The sequence below is a fragment of the Nelusetta ayraudi genome, unplaced genomic scaffold (genome assembly GCF_046127955.1).
Source record: "Nelusetta ayraudi isolate G7.1 ecotype Tasmania unplaced genomic scaffold, CSIRO-AGI_Nayr_v1 ptg000182l, whole genome shotgun sequence".
Taxonomy (NCBI): Eukaryota; Metazoa; Chordata; class Actinopteri; order Tetraodontiformes; family Monacanthidae; genus Nelusetta; species Nelusetta ayraudi.
In genome coordinates, this window is record NW_027466231.1 from 420,119 (window position 1) to 436,801 (window position 16,683).

The 16,683-nt window shown below is 47.9% G+C and overlaps 2 protein-coding genes across 6 annotated transcripts in view; both read right to left on the reverse strand.

Moving 5' to 3' along the window:
- The window catches only part of LOC142881123 (rap1 GTPase-activating protein 2-like), a 38,940-nt gene extending 27,540 nt beyond the window's left edge, over positions 1-11,400 (reverse strand). For 2 of the 5 annotated variants that reach the window (XM_076015204.1, XM_076015201.1), the window contains exons 1-2: positions 10,480-10,796; positions 9,019-9,054 (exon numbers count right to left, since the gene is read on the reverse strand). In XM_076015204.1, the coding sequence (XP_075871319.1) occupies positions 9,019-9,054; positions 10,480-10,526 (83 nt within the window). In that variant the 5' untranslated portion in view covers positions 10,527-10,796. Of the gene's footprint in view, positions 1-8,025; positions 8,220-9,018; positions 9,055-10,479; positions 10,797-11,256 lie in introns of those variants that run through there. The other 3 variants (XM_076015206.1, XM_076015205.1, XM_076015209.1) reach the window with 2 other exon arrangements.
- Positions 1-16,683, reverse strand: part of gap43 (growth associated protein 43) — a 252,280-nt gene that overhangs the window by 25,034 nt on the left and 210,563 nt on the right. The gene's annotated exons all lie outside the window — the stretch shown is intronic.

Sequence of the window (16,683 nt, forward strand, 5' to 3'; positions counted from 1 at the left end):
TCGTCCCCACACATCAGAGGAAGACGAGTGGGTCCAGCAGCAGCAGCAGCAGCTTCACCTCCTGGCTCCCCACACAGACACTCACACACTTTGATTCCAGGACACGGAATGTCCTGGAATCACTGGAGACGACGTTTGTCCAGCAGACCCCCGTGACCCTGAGCTCAGGAAGAAGTGGGTGTGGAAAATGAATGAATGAATGAATGAATAAATGCTTCTTCTTTTAAGGTCCAGTGGGGAATATGTGGATATTCTGAAGAGGAAACAGCGACATTAAGTGGCTACATTTTAGACTGCAGCATCTTTCACTCTCCCTCCCTCTCCTGAGGTTGCCAGCAAACCTGGAAACATGCTCCACCTTCTTCTTCTTCTTCTTCTTCTTCGGCCAAATTTTCTTACACGGTTTACGATGTAAGAAAATGAAGGGGGGAAAAAATCAAAAATCAAATGTTGGATCACTTTATAAAAAGAGATGAATATAAAGAGCGACTATGATGCCCAGTGGTGATGTGAGTTTCTCTTGTTGGTGCTAATTATGGTGTCAAAGCAGTGAAAGGTCTTGGCTACAGCTCTGCTCGCTGCTGTCGTCTCACGATGACACTAATGTCAGTGCTTTGTTCTCTTTATCACATTCTTCATTCGTCCTCTGCTCATTTCGATAGAATAGAATAGAATAGAATAGAAGTCTTTATTAATCCACATTGGTGGAAATTTGCATCATTACAGCAATGGTATAGTTTAAAATATATATATATATATATTTATTTTGCATATAATTAAAAAGAAATAATACACAAAATAAAATATTTCTAGAGTAAAAAAGGAAGAACCAAGATCTTCATGAATTCTTTCTAGAAGCAGAAAGTGAGGAGAACCAACGGCTTCTTCTCCAGTCAAACTGTCCAAGAAGAGACGTAGGAAGCAGAGGAAGTGTGAAGTGTGAACAGCAACACCAGGCTAAATGACTGTCCATCTGCCAACACAGCAATAGGCCACCTAGACCGGTCTGCACCATTCATGGCTTGGGCTGTTTTCACCACACAGTCAGAGCCAATCAGCTTCCAGCATTGAGTGCTGTTAGTGTGCGCAGGTGTGATTCCTCCCACGGCTGCCCTGCTGCTGGTCTGCACCACTGGCAAATGAAGGCAGTGCACCATCTATCTATCTATCAATCTATCTATCCATCTATCCATCCATCCATCCATCCATCTATCATCTATCATCTATCCATCCATCCATCTATCCATTATCTGTCTATCTCGCATTCTTCTTTTAAGGTTCTAGTGTGAGCTTGCCGGTGAACTACGGTGGCCCTGTGCACCCAAACCTCGATAGCTGCTCCTTCTTCTTCTTCTTTTTCTTGGTGGGTTTATTTGAGGGCGCCCCCTAGCGTTCAGCCTAAATACCAGACTCTCTGCTGTCAGGCAGCTGGATTGTCCACACCAGGCTTCCTTAGAAATATGCTGGTGCAAGATGGCAGCTCACTGGGAGCACTGGGACCCTGACTGGTCTGTGGAGGTTCGCAGGAAAACAACACGACTTTCATTGTACTGCCAGTATCGACACTTTTATTAATGTATTTATGAGCAGTATGTTAAGATTCAACAATATAAAAGTCATAGATTGAGCCAAATATTAAACACTGGACCTTTAAAGCACTTTGTGTTACATTCTTTGGGAGGGAAAGTGCGACACAAAGTTTGGTTTAATTTCAGAAGCCTCCTTCCTTCCTTCCTTCCTTCCTTCCTTCCTTCCTTCCTTCCTTCCTTCCCTCCCTCCCTCCCTCCCTCAGCCACAAACGCACAAAAACAAGCTGGGAGCAGAATAACAGACAGTGGACAAAGACTCAAGACAGTAGTAAAGTACACATAACACTGCGCTCTAGCCTCTGCCCCCCCCCCCCCAGAGCAAATGACAGTATTTTTCACGAGCACCTGCCATCCGAGCTGAGCGAAGCGTGCCTCTCTGCAGACGCTCATCTGCTGGGATATATATAGCAATCTAATGTGATTCCCACTGACTAGGGGGTTAAATTGCTATGATCTATCCACAAAGGCCATCTCTCCGTCCGCTGAAGCCAGAAGCAACAACAGATGCTGCCGAGCGGTCTAGGCCACGCCCAGCTCAGCTCAGCCCTCATGTCTCAAAGCTGCTCCATCAATCGTTTCACTGGATGAAACTAGTGTGTTTTAAAAGAACCGTCGGGAGGAGGACGGGGCCGCGTTCACACACTGTCCTGACAACCTGCGTGTGCGCACAGCAGCACAAAACATGCGGAAACCCCAAACATCTGGACATGGAGAAATGAAAAGTTCTTCAAGGTCCAGTGTGTAAAATTTGTCTTAATTTATGATTTTTATATTGGTAAAAACTTAACATACTGCACATAAATACATTAATAAGTGCATAATAACAGTACAATATCATTCATGTGGTTTTCCTCCCCTTAGAACAGTTTTCATGTATGTATGAGAACCTCCACAGACCAGTCAGGGTCCCAGTGCTCTCAGTGAGCTGCCATCTTGCACCAGCATATTTCTACGGAAGCCTGGTGTGGACAATCCAGCTGCCTGACAGCAGAGCGTTTGGTATTTAGGGCTGAAGCGAGCTGCACATTGGTTTTATTTGACTTTTTTTTTTTTGTCGACCTTCACTTTTGTCTACTGCCCAGGGCTACCGTAGTTCACCGGCACGCTCAGGAGAGGGAGCGAGAGTGAAAGAGTGCGGCGATCTAAAATGTAACCGCTGGATGTCGCTGTTTCTTTTTCGAAATCTCCCGGTATTTACACACTGGGACCTTTAAGACAATGTTGGTGGAGAAGTTGGTGTTGGTGTTCAAGGTTCATTGCAGAGGAGCTTCTCATTGGCCGTCCTTCCACTGCACCTATCCCACACTCATTTTCCCAAATATTCAACCTTCCATGTTGTCAGTCTTTAAAAAGGAACTCTCTAGTATCTCCAACCAACTAAGTAACTAAGTAACTAACTAAGTAACTAACTGCAGAAACGGTCTGTAAACAGCTGCAGTGTCTCGTAAAACACTCGTGGTCCTGCAGTGTACAACAGAATCACTTCCACTTAAGTATGAGGATAGGTGAAGAGACATTGCTGACACACACACACACACACACACACACATACACAGGTCTTCTGAGTGACTCTAAACAGTTTTATGGGACCAGCACTTGGACCAGATGGTGTGCTTATCAGCTACTCTGTGTCTCTGAGTGTGTGTGTGTGTGTGTGTGTGTGTGTGTGTGTGTGAGACCAAGCACCAGACAATGTAAATATTTGTCAAAAGCAAAGAGGCAGGTGGTTGTCAGGGTCACGCTGGAGTAACACAACTGGTGCGTCGCACGACAAAGAGGCGGTTTTGAGAGACCAGAGGGCAAACGGAGCAGAACACCTGCCGAGGTCCAATTCCCCAGCACAGCCCAGCACAACCGTCTCAGCAGCTCCTGCTTCAAAGGAGCCATAGACATCACTGGCGTCCATCCCTGGGGTCAACATTATCATTGGTATCATGTGAAACTGCAGGACCGGTCTTCAATCTGGAACACAGCGCAACACGGCGAAGAGAAGGGAAAGGATTTCACTTTTATGACTGAATGACGATTGACGGACATTCGATCGTTGTGTTTTACAAAGTTAATCAGCTGTTCACAGCCAAGCTGCAGCAGCAGCTCAGCTCGGGACTTTTTATGACTGGGTAAACTGCAGCGCTGTGAGAGCAAACAGCAGCAGCTGTTCCCAGCGGCGGCAGCGGCGGCGGCTGCCAGAGTATTTTGGTCACCGAGAAGAAGTTTGGTCTTCACAGGAGGCCGAGGTGCCGAGAGTCGGCTTTGAATCTCTTGTCTGTGAAGCCTCGGTTACATCATCATCATCTCTGCACCTCCGCCACCTCGCCTCCTCAGCATTACATCACTCACCCTGGCTTCCACACACACACACACACACACACACACACACACACACACACACACACGTCACTTCCTTCCTGGAGGTCAGACGGCCGAGATCCCTTCATCATTATTGAATGGAGGACGCCCAGACGTGGCAGTATTTTGTGGTGAGGTGTCACCCTCACAAACTCCGACCCCCTGCTTTCACTGTGCTGGACAGAAAGTGAGGCCTCGTCCACAACCAACCAACCACCACGGCTGCTTTTGAGCCGCTGGTGACAGAAACAACACCGGTCCGATTAAAACAACATTTCAGTGCTCTGTGTGTTTTACATATACTGTAGGATTGACAATAGCGCTACCTCGAAGAGCCTTGAAGAACCTTGAAGAGCCTTAAAACAGCAAAATCCCCCTCAAGCGATGCAATGTTCATGCCAAAGCAGTAGAGGGCGATGTCACTACTTACCGTGAAGACCATTTTAGCCAATCACGACCCAGGAAACCAACGATGGCAAAGCGAAGCAGAGGGCACAGTCTTCTGTGTGGACTGACAGCTAGGTGGCGCTACCGCTCACTGGAACACACCAGGACACAGTCAATAAAAACTCGACCGGATGCGGACTGGCAGTCGCGTCAGCAAAAAGGAAGTAGATAAGTAGCGCTACCGGTGTTTTAGGTAGCCCCTCCACGACGTCCACTAGTGTCCTCTAGGTGGAGACACCTCACCTCACTGTTTACCGTCGCACAGGACACAATTCAATCCAATCATTTCAATCATTTATTGACTGGTCATGATAGAAAGTGTGTCTAGCCCTGTGTCTAGTGTTCTTTGCGTGGAATAAATGTGGTTGGCGACTTGGTGATGATGATGAGGAGGAGCCTGGTGATGGTCCTCGGACTCCAACCAGCAGCAGTGGAGAGGCAGTCATTTAAAGGGTCCTGGTTCACACAGGCAGAGATATTGGAGACGATCTCAGTCGGCTGCGCTGACTGACTGGCAGTGAGACCAGCGAGGCCTCGTCACCATGGTGACGAAGCACAGGCGCGTCCCCTCCTCATCGCCACTATCACTTCCTGCTGCCATGGCAACAGCTGGGCCTCCCTCACAGTCAGCTGACACACACGGCGGCAGAGAACCGGGCTGCTGTCACGTAGTCAGACCAGCGGCTTTAAGTCGCTGCTGCTGTTCCTCAGCCGACATCTCAACCACTGCTGTGCAGGGAGGGAGCGGTGGGGGGGCAAACTAGGGCCCGGGGCCCATATGTGGCCCTTACGCTCTTCAATCCGGCCTCTCAAACTTGAAGAAATTATATTACCAGTCAGCCAGTCAGTCATCAGGAAGCTGCATCTCCTCCATGTTTGTAGTGTTTTCTCCATAATATCCCATGACAGACTGCTTGCTCCTATGAAGTGGCTCATCCATCTGCTGCTGCTCCGCTACCCCCATTCTGGCACATTTTACAACCTACTGTAGCCCACCAATTGTTTTTATTTATTTTTTATTAGCATAATAACTGTTGCCCTCCAGTGAGACGAGCCCTCTGTGGGAGCTTTAACAGTTAACCAGCATGATTTTATTTTATTTTTTTTATCCCCCAGTTTCTCCACTTTCCTCCTCTAATCCAGTGAATTCCAGAGATTCTGCTGCTTTTTCTCTCTTTGTTTAAGTACAACAGCTGCTTTTGGCCTCTCTGCAATGTAGATGAAAATAACACAGATAGAAAACTGGTGGATGAATAATGTTCCCACATTGTCTCCCACATCGTCCATTCAGTTTGGTGAACAGACGCGTTCAGATGTTATTCACCGTTCTAACCGTGGAGCTGCCGCCGCTGATTTACCAACAGGTGGCCGTTCGCTACATCCGCGTTGAAAAACAGCGAAAGCGCTCCCTCTGGTGGTCATTTTATTTTACTGCAACTGTCGGCAGACCAAGCTCGAAGACAGAGAGGAGCTGCTCTCGCCACCGTGTGGCGGCGGCGCGCCAGTAGCCGGTGTGCACAGAAGCAAAGTCCTCAGCTTCAGCGCGAGCAAAAGTCAACTGGGTGTGAAGATGTTTGGCCGCATCGTCTGAGTCACAGGAACAGATGATTTCCTTCTCACACCATAGAGTGTAGTGGAGAGGTCTGGGGGAGGAAGTGTGACATCCTGTCAGGGCTGCTGGTGATGGGTGGGGTGGGTGTTGTGGGTGCTGATGGGTTGGGTGGGGTCCACCCACTTCCCAAACCAAACACTGCCGCCTTGGTTTCTCTACCTGTTTTATTTTAGTTTCATTTGCTCCCCCCGCCAAATATTCATTTGAAACCATCGTGTCAAGCATGAGGTGGCCTTTGCCTCGATGGTTCACAGTAATACTTACAACCAGTGGAGAGATTTGCAAATGACTCGAGTCATCCTCCGCTAATCCTGGTTTACTGCTGAATATTCAGTTTTGATGAATAGAATTGAATTCTGCAGCACATTAAGTTCTGTTTCAGCCCGCGGGGGACCTTCATCCCAACATCCGGCCCATCAAACACAACAACGTTAAGATCAGTGTGTGAAATACCAATAATCTAAATGTCCTTAACGTGCAGGAGGCCTATTAAAGCCTGACAATATTTTATGGATTCAACCTTGTAGCTTCTTGTCATCAGAGCTTCTAACATCAGATTTGATTCCTTCTCCTGCCAGGTGGAAACCACTTCCTGTTTATATAGATTAGCTTTTTGAAAAAAAATAAATATAGGAAGCCCTTAATATTTTTGCTTTGAGGCTTTTGGGGGTCTCATGGGTTGATCGGGGGGGGGGGTCGGACCCCTCCGGACCCCCCTGTATTTGGCACCACGTGGCCTCCAGGGGACCAACCAGCTTGGATGGTCCCTCAGCTGACAGCAGATCATCAGCTGACAGCAGATCAGGTGCCGGTCAACCTTTACATCTGCTGTTTGCTCTCTCGTCCCGACCAGTCAGACACTCCGTCGCACCACAGGAGCAGAGTAAATGCCAGAGTCCAGAAATAGCAGCGGCTCATCTCACTTTTTCCCCCATGATGCTGCTGCTGGACAGATTACATTTGCACCTGGGCCCGTAAAAACATCTCGGTGGTGATGTTCTCCGTTATTTCAGGGCAACATTCTCTTCACACTGTTCTTTCTTTCCTCACCAAAAACCTCAGATCAGAGATATGAGACCAGAGGTGGGAAAACGCTTGGTGGGACACGGTGGGTTGTAGTAGCGGAGCAGCAGCAGATGGATGGAGTTCTTTGGTGAGTCACCTCAACGAAAACATGTTGCTTTAACGTCAATGGAAAAAAGAAATGAACAAAACGGAGGAGGAAGAGGAGGAGTTGGAAGAAGAAAATAATGCACGACAAGTGTCTAATTAGCAGCGGCGCACAGACTCACTGACTCACAGACCCAAAGACTCAAAGATTTGCAGACTCACAGACCTACAGACCCACCGACTCACTGACTCACAGACCCAAAGACTTAAAGATTTGCAGACTCACAGACCGACAGACCCACCGACTCACTGACTCACAGACTCAAAGATTTGCAGACTCACAGACCGACAGACCCACGACTCACTGACTCACTGACTCACAGACCCGCACTAACTCACATGAGAAGCAGCAGAGCCGAGGAAGCAGCCAGACGCTCGGCCAGATGGTGCATCAGTTTCTGAGGAGCTCGATGAAGAACTTTTTTCTCTTTTTTTCTCTCATCATTTATGCATTGAAGCTACAGAGCTGGTTCCTGGACAAATCAGCAGTTTCAATATTTAGCCAAGACAAGCCGACGTCCACTTACAACACTGTTGGAAACAGACTCATTCAGCCAATCAGCAGCAGCAGCAGCAGCGTCAAACAGAAGACAGCTGCTCTGTATCTGAGCAGCCAGTGTTGACAGGCTTTATGACTGCAGTCTCCAATATCCTGGAGAAACACTCGCCTCACACGGGGCACCATGTTTCATACCTCACTCTGAACTGACAGTGAATGTCAGTCGTTCTGCTCTGCCGTCAGGGACGTCCAACACTGACAGTCGTCTGTACCGTCTCATATCATCACATTTCCACAACACCAAGAGTGTGAAAAGCCACGAGGAGCTGCTGCAGCAGCAGCAGCAGTCAGAGACTCACCAGAGTTTGCGAGGCATCGTTCCCAGTCTGACCCGGTTCTGTGGTCTGACCCGGTTGTGTGACTGAACTACTGCTTCCTCCAGCTGCTTCCTACTGCTGCTGCTGCTTGTCTTTCATCTCTGTTTGGCCACTCAGGAAACCCATTCATCCTCCACACATCACTTCAAGACAAAACCCTGCTAACACATGCACTGCTTTGCACACACACACACACACACACACACACACACACACACACACACACACACACACACACACTTGTTTAAATATGCTGGTATTAATGAGGTGTTGTGTAAATGAGTTTCGTGTGTGGTCAGTAACCATGGCCATCAGGAGGAGGAGGAGGAGAAGGAGGAGGAGGGGGAGGGACAGTAGATGAAGGAGACAGCAACACTGTGACCAGTGGAAGCAAGTGTGGAGCTGTGCTGCAGTCTGGACTCATGGTCCTCACCCTGCTGCTGGTCTGCTGGCTTCTCACTCCTTCACCTCCTTCATGCTTTCATTGGCTAAAAAACAAATAAACTGCAGCTGATGTGATTTGAGTTTGATTAGACCATCAGCACCAGGACTGCTTCTCCCTCTCTCTCTCTCTCTCCCTCAGTCAATACACATACACACACACACACACACACACACACACACACACACACACATATCTATTTACCTATAGATATATGTGTGTATGTATGAGGGCTAATATCCTGTGGTCACTGTGGGACATGATGTTCATCTACATCTGTGGCCACAACGTTTCAGCTCACTGCTCACTGTAAATTATGCTCACCTGTGATCTAACAAGACCATCAGACAACACACACACACACACACACACACACACACACACACACACACACACACACAAGCCAGCTCCAAATACACTCATAAAGTCCTCATTCATATTCAGCTCCTCTCCAGAGGGCTGAATGACACAGTGTGTGTGTGTGTGTGTGTGTGTGTGTGTGTAAGTGTGTGTGTAACTGTAAAGCGACTCACCGAGCTCTCAGTGCTGACAAACTGGACTTGTCAATCCTGGAACAGCAGAGAGAGAACAAGATTAAGACGCTGCTGATGACTTTTGAAAAAGGTGAAAATGAAAAACTTCCACATGCATTTGCTGCTAATGAGTCTTTGCTTGAAGAGTTCCTCTGTCACAGGCGCTAGTTAGCATTAGAGGACATGCACGTCTGAGTGTGAGTGGAGATCATTGACAGTCTGAACATCTGTGAAGAGCTTCAAGCACTTCAGATTTGGACTGATGATGATGAAGGAGGAGGCGTTGCACATAATCATCAAGATTGAAAAGAAAAAGAGCTCGATAGTGTTGTCAAAATAAAAGATTCACGATAGTGTCGTCAAAATAAAACAGAGAAAACTGACTCATCAAACTGCAAATGGCTTTTATTGTACTGCGATTAGACACTTTGATCCATGTATTCATGGGCAGAATATGAGTTGTTTTTTTTAACAATAGAAAAATAAAAATAAATAAAAATCAAAAGCCAAATTTTACACACTGGACCTTCAATACCAGCAGTACTTTGTAGTACCAGTAGTGCAAAAGACCGCCGACTGGTACGAGTTGCATCCACAGACCCGTCACGAGACAACAGCAACACAACGACAGCAGCGACTGCAACAAAGCAGCCGGTTGGTGGATCCTCTGCTGGCAGCACAAAGACACTCTCACATTGTGTGAACACACACAGAGGGACGCACAACCACAAACCCTAACCACGCACACACACACACACACACACACACACACACACACACACACACACACACACACACACACGTGTGCAGGTCAAAGTGTGAGAGATGTGTCACCCCACCCATCCTTCCTCATTAGAAAACAGGGTGAGAGCCACACCCAGCACTGTCCCAGCACTCTGCACTCCCACACCATGAACTCACAAACACTCTCCGCCCAGGCCCACACACACACACACACACACACACACACACCCACACACACACGGCCCAGTGCTGCAGTCTAGTTTATTCTAGTTCTACACTCTGACTCTCCTCCTTCCAGCCTCCTCCACATCCGTCCATCATCACCATCAGCTGCTTCCAAACATCACTGAACCAGCGCCACCATCAGGCTGAGAGAGGCGTTCAGTATCCAGCATCCACATAGAAGTGACATCATCAAAGACCGATGATGTCACTGCCTCCATGGAAATGTATTGGAAGCCGCACTGGATGTGCAGCAGTCATTTCCAGCTGGACTTCAATGAAGCGACCAACAGCATAAATTGTTAACACACTGAAAGTTTCAGCAGTCCGCTGCAAACAGGGGTGCAAACACACCTATCAGCTCTCTGAAGCCACACTGAAGCAACAACTCATTCTCCCCAACGCAACATTAGAGATCAGTGAAATCACATGGTTAACGTGGTTCTCTGGTGTACGGCAGCCTGCGGGACCCCCGGTGGTGGAGCAGCGACCTACCATCCAAATCCTCCGAAGGAGACGCTCCTCCTCCTCCTGCTCAGCATGGCCAGTCCCCCGCTGGAAGCAGTGCAGCACCACTGCTGCAGTGTCCTGGACTACTACTACTACTACTACTACTGCTACTACTACTACTACTACTACCACACTCTGCTCTCTCTCTCTCTCACTCCCTCACTCTCTTGCCCTTCACTCTTTCCTCTTATTTCCTCTCCTTCACTTCTTCTTCTTCTCCTCCTCCTCCTCTCGCCTGCACCTCTGGACTCTGACTTGCTGCTCTGCTGACTCGCCTGTGCAACCACGCAAAGAATGAAACAAACACAATGACACACGCAGGTACAACTGGAAGGGGAGGGAAGGGGAGGGGAAGCGGGGGAGTGGGGGTGGGGGTGGAGGGGTGTTACAAACTCCCGTGTGAGTCTGTCTGTTTCATGATGAAGTGCCAGTAAGTTTGTTTTTGTTGGATAAACACATTTGATGACAAGAGAATCTCTCACTCTCTCTAAGCAGCCGCAGTGTCTCCTACAGCAACGTTTCTCAACTGCTGGGTGGTGACCCCAAAGTGGGTCGCTGAGCTGTTTGGATTGGAGAATGGCACCCAATTCAATTCAGTCATTTCAATCATTTATTGACGGGAGAAAAAAAAACAGTGTGATGACAGGGCGGATGGAGGCCACCAGGGGGCAGGAGACCACATGAAGACAATGTCAGGTTGATGCAACAGAGACCTGAACTAAACCAAGGTTGGTCCTCAAAGGGGAAAATGAGACAACTGACCTGAATCCACCAAGACAACAAGAAGCTGTGAAGATACCAGGAGCCACCACAGACCAAGGAGGACTGTTTCTGGCAGAAGGTTCAGGAGGGGGAACACAGTGGGAACCATCAGGTTCAGGACCACAGGTGACCAAACCTTCAGCTCCACCCTTTCCCCACACAGACCAGATTTGAAGACTCCACCCAACCAACAGTTGAAGCACTCTTCACAGCTCTCTGCCAGTCTGCCCTCCTGCTCCACCCACGGTGTGGTCACCATGTCCACCATGGGTTGGACTCCTCTGCTACCAGGGTGGGGAAGCCCAGTTCAGCACCACCGTCAGTTGTTTTTGCTCCACCTTGACGGCTGAACACATGCAAATCTTTTTCAGAAGAGAGGTGAGAAGGTCTTGAAGATACCAGGAAGCAGTTTACCTGCTTCAACTTCTCCATCTGCGAGTCATTTAGAAAATATTCATCATGGTTTTCACCCAACATTTCCCACCATCACCGTCTGACTGACTGCTTCCTCTATGAAACTGACCAGGGGGTTTCCTTCCTCTTGTGAGGAGGAGGAGGAGGAGGAGGAAGCAGCAGTGGAGGAGGAGGACTAGGAGGAGGAGGAGGAGGAGGAGGAGGAAGAGGAGGAGGAGGAGGAGGAGGAAGCAGCAGTGGAGGAGGAGGACTAGGAGGAGGAGGAGGAAGAGGAGGAGGAAGCAGCAGTGGAGGAGGAAGACTAGGAGGAGGAGGAGGAGGAGGAGGGAGCCCTCCATGTGTATGCAGGCTGGGAAACAGGCTTCCAGTGCATGTCAACAAAGTCCTGAGCCAATCTGAAGACCGAGGATCAACTTGATCCAGGTCCAGGAGAAATGTCTGCTCTCCCAGACAGGAAATGTGTCTGTGTGGGCTCGGTGCTACGGAGGGAGAGATGCAACCAATTATTTTTTGGAACCTCACCTTTCTGCCTTCACAATTTTAGATCCACAGAGCAACAACAGAGATCCGCAGCACGACAACAGAGCACTGCAGTTGGTGCTGGATGGATAAAATGCCTGGAGGGTGTATATGTGTGTGTGTAATATATATATATATATATATATATATATATATATATATATATATATATATATATATATATATATATATATATATATATACATGTATATATCAACTCCATGGAAAGGAGCCCATGCTGTTTCTCATAGTGTGTGTTCAGAGTTCTACATGAATTTTCTGCAGACAGAATGTGTTGTTATCATAGGCGATTTTAATATCCATGTGGCTGGGTGGAATGTACGGCCTGATCCAGCAGGGGGCAGGGTTCAGTCAGGTCAGACGTCCCTGCCCGGTTCTGTCTCTGCCAAGTTCTTCAACACTTCCAGTATGGAAACAGCCCAGTATTCGATATTATTCAAGTCTATTTGTATTTAATAATTCAATTTGGGTGTAATTATGTCACAACATGTATTTATGTACTATCTATATATCTATATCTATATACTTAGAAGCATCGTTCTATCTTTGAATGAATTATTTATTTATCTAAATACATATTTATATCTATGTGTATTTAATGACTTTGTGTGTATGTGGTTGTTCAGCCAGCGACTCTCTGACTATTTCTCCTCCTTCTTCCTTTTTCCTGGCCACTGTCGCCCCCTGGTGCTCAGTTGGTGCTCAGTCGTCAATAAACACGATGGAGCGATCGACTGGCTTGGATCCTTCACTTAAAAGTGAAAATTAGAAAATTTGAATGAATGAATGAATGAATGAATGAATGATTCAATAGTTTGTGACGCAGGCCCGTCACTGAGGAACACTGGTACCACACATTCACATACATTCCCCTCTGTCATTGTGGTGAGTGCAGGCATCACAGTTAATCGAAGCGGAATATTTAACCCCCCCCCTCCTACACACAGTCATATCTTTAGCTTATTTATTCACCAATACTCATCCTGTAGCTGTTTGTTGACTGCTGTCTCCCCTCCACAGCCACTGGGTCCGAACCAGAGCTGCTCTGCAGTGGGGCCTGTTAGCCTGGTACGGCTAACAGGAAGTAGCCGTCTGCACAGGTGTGCTGATAGTGGAGCGCAGCATGTGTGGTTGTGTAGCCTCTCAATGAGTGGCGCTGTAGGGGGGGGTGGTTGTGGTCAAACTGAATGTTCTGCTGTGAGAACGGCAGAGGAACTCTGCTCGTACTGGAAGATCCTTCATTCATTTTCTAGATGTCGGAGGTTTTTTTTGGGGGGGGGGGATTTTCAAATTTTTTTGTAAATGCAACGCCTCCACCTGCTTCAGCGACTCCAGCCATGGTTTTTCCCGTACAGTCACCGACAGCCTTGTGACAAGTGTGACTGTAGCTGTGGGTACAGATTCACACACTTCCCACAACTGTGAGTGTCAGTGTTTTGTCTTCTGTTGACTAATGTGACTCAAACATGTCACCAAGCCTGGTGGTTAATGAGAGTGCAAGTCGTGTGTGTGTGTGTGTGTGTGTGTAGATGGGCCATGTTCATTAGTGATGCAGTCACCGTCATCATCAGGCACACAGAACTCCAGCATTCTCCAGGTGCACCTCAGTATGCTGGGAAATTAAAACCTCCTCAGTCTTCCTTCCATCCAGCAGTGTGTTCCACCACCGCCACCCAGGTGTCCTCCTCGGTGCCAACCTCCTCCAGGTTCTCTACTCCAAGAAGCAACGAGAGACGTGATGATTCTCTGTCTTTGATCACCTCGCTCTTCTCCCCAGCCTGTGCTTCCTCCCTTTATCGCTCTGCACATCGTGGAATTAAGGCCTTTGCTCACGACGTGGAGACTCCCAGGGGCTGCTGAGTGAGTGCACAGGCAGATGGAAGTGGCTTCTCTCATTGCCTTCATGAACCCCCCCCCCCCCGCTGTCCCTCTAAGAGAAGAGGTAATACTCAGTCAGTGGAGGTTTGCAACCGACCGCCAATCCTGCCAGCGAGCTAATTGTCACTTTTAATGGCTCCCATCGCTGTCTGTTACCAACAGCACACACACACACACACACACACACACACACACACACACACACACACACACACACACACACACACAGGAAATCAACTAAACCCCAGTTGAAGCATATTTCCAAACACATTTCTTTTGGAATCTACCTCTCAGTCAAAACACCTCTCGTCTTTTAGTGACGGCCGTCCTGTTTGTAGCCGAGCTGTACCAGAACCCAGTTATCATCTTTTCTTCCTGTGCCAATTAAACTGTACAGTGCCTCCTTGTAAAATCACTGCCTGCCATATACATCCACATGCATTCATCCAGAATTTGACAGTATTTTATAGTTATATGCTCTTTAATTTCTTCACGCTTGGATCGGAGCAAAAGCGACGGCGATTCTGCCCATACAGCCGATCTTCCAGATCATCCATCCATCCATCCACCAGATCACAGAGAGACGGCTGCAGGCGCTAACCCCTGCTGACACATCAGCACATTTAAACACACTATTGAAATGAGCCTACACACACACACACACACACACACACACACACACACACACACACACACACACACACACACACACACACACACACACACACACACACACACACACACGTGGATCCTCCCCAGTGTTGTTCACGCTCCGCCTCTCGATGAGAGAAAGAAAACATCCATTTACTTGATGCTCTTCCTCTTCACTGCAGCCTTAGATGGAAACATAACACCCACAATAACCACAACGAGAGACTCCCAGAGAGGAAGCAGCAGAAGGGTTGACGCACACACACACACACACACACACACACAGATAGATAGATAGAGAGACACAGAGAGGGAGGGAGAGAGAAAGGCAATTGAACTTGATCATCTCATTCTGAAAACATGGCAGTGTCTCCACTGCGTGGACTCTCCAGGGACCCTGCCAGTACAATGGCAGCAGCTCACTCAGCTGTGACAAAACAATTCCCTCTGCAGCGTCTGGAATCCCGCCTCCATCAGACTCTGATCTCATCAACTGATTTGAAGCAATCCTCTGAGAAGAAGAGAGTTCAAACAGACCAGAATCACAGGTTTAAAAAAAGTCACTGGCAGGGTCCGAGGAAAACAAGCTGCGCTTGAAAATGAGACCTAATTACCACTGACAGTTATTGGTGATGGGAGACGGCTGAAAGGTGAGAAGGAGAGGGGGCGGAGCTGGCAGCTTGATATTCAAATATACGCACAGAGAAGGGAGACACTTGGTCAATAGAGCTGATTCTGATTCTGATTGATGGCGAACCAGTGACAGTGGCTGAGATTAGTGCTGAGGACGCTGGACCAAGTCCTGGTCAGTACCAGAGAACACATCTCAGGAGACCAAACTGGGTGAAGGACGCTCCACTGGTGACCAAACTGGGTGAACCAAGAGAGATGGCTCCGATCCAGGACCGGAACCGACCGGAAAACTGCTTGGGAGCCAAAAGAACCGCTGACTCTTTTTAGTGAGCCGAGCCAAAAGAAGTGGTTGACTGAAAAGAGCGGGAACTCCCCTCACTGCGGTCAAGCGAGTCAACCTGTGGAGGCGGAGGCGTGGTGACTCTGCAGGTCCAGGCTGGTGGTTCTGGCACATCTCCAGCAGAGGAACACGTCATGCAGAGCAACACGGGGGCAGAGGGAAACCTGTTCTCACTGTATGAACATCTATTTTCATACCAAGCAAACTTGGCTGCAGTTTTACTTCACGTGTTCATGTTCATTTTTTTTTTTTTTACAGAATTCTATTTGGGAAAGTTTTCTTTTCAGCTGGAGGCAAAATGAGAACTGTAAACACTGGCAAATGAACGGAGGAAGCCGCTCATGATTGATTATCAAGTTTAAGGTTGTGTTTGATGTCTTTCTGCAGAGAGCAGTGCCTTCAATACAAAAAAAGAAGTCATATAAACATAGAACATAGAAATATTCCACAGAATATTCAGGGTCTAAAGTGCATTATAAATTAAATGTAATCTTATTGTTTTTAATCAAGCGTTTTGTGTATGAATGAGCAATGATAAGAGTCTAGTTTGGGTTCTTTCTGGAGCAGCAGACAGTCGGATTGCATTGGGTTCTTTCTAGAGCAGCAGGCAGTCGGACTGCATTGGGTTCTTTCTAGAGCAGCAGGCGGTCGGACTGCATTGGGTTCTTTCTAGAGCAGCAGGTGGTCGGACTGCATTGGGTTCTTTCTAGAGCAGCAGATGGTCGGACTGCATTGGGTTCTTTCTAGAGCAGCAGATGGTTGGACTGCATTGGGTTCTTTCTAGAGCAGCAGGTGGTCGGACTGCATTGGGTTCTTTCTAGAGCAGCAGATGGTCGGACTGCATTGGGTTCTTTCTAGAGCAGCAGATGGTTGGACTGCATTGGGTTCTTTCTCGAGCAGCAGATGGTCGGACTGCATTGGGTTCTTTCTAGAGCAGCAGACGTCAGACTGCATTGAGTTCTTTCTGGAGC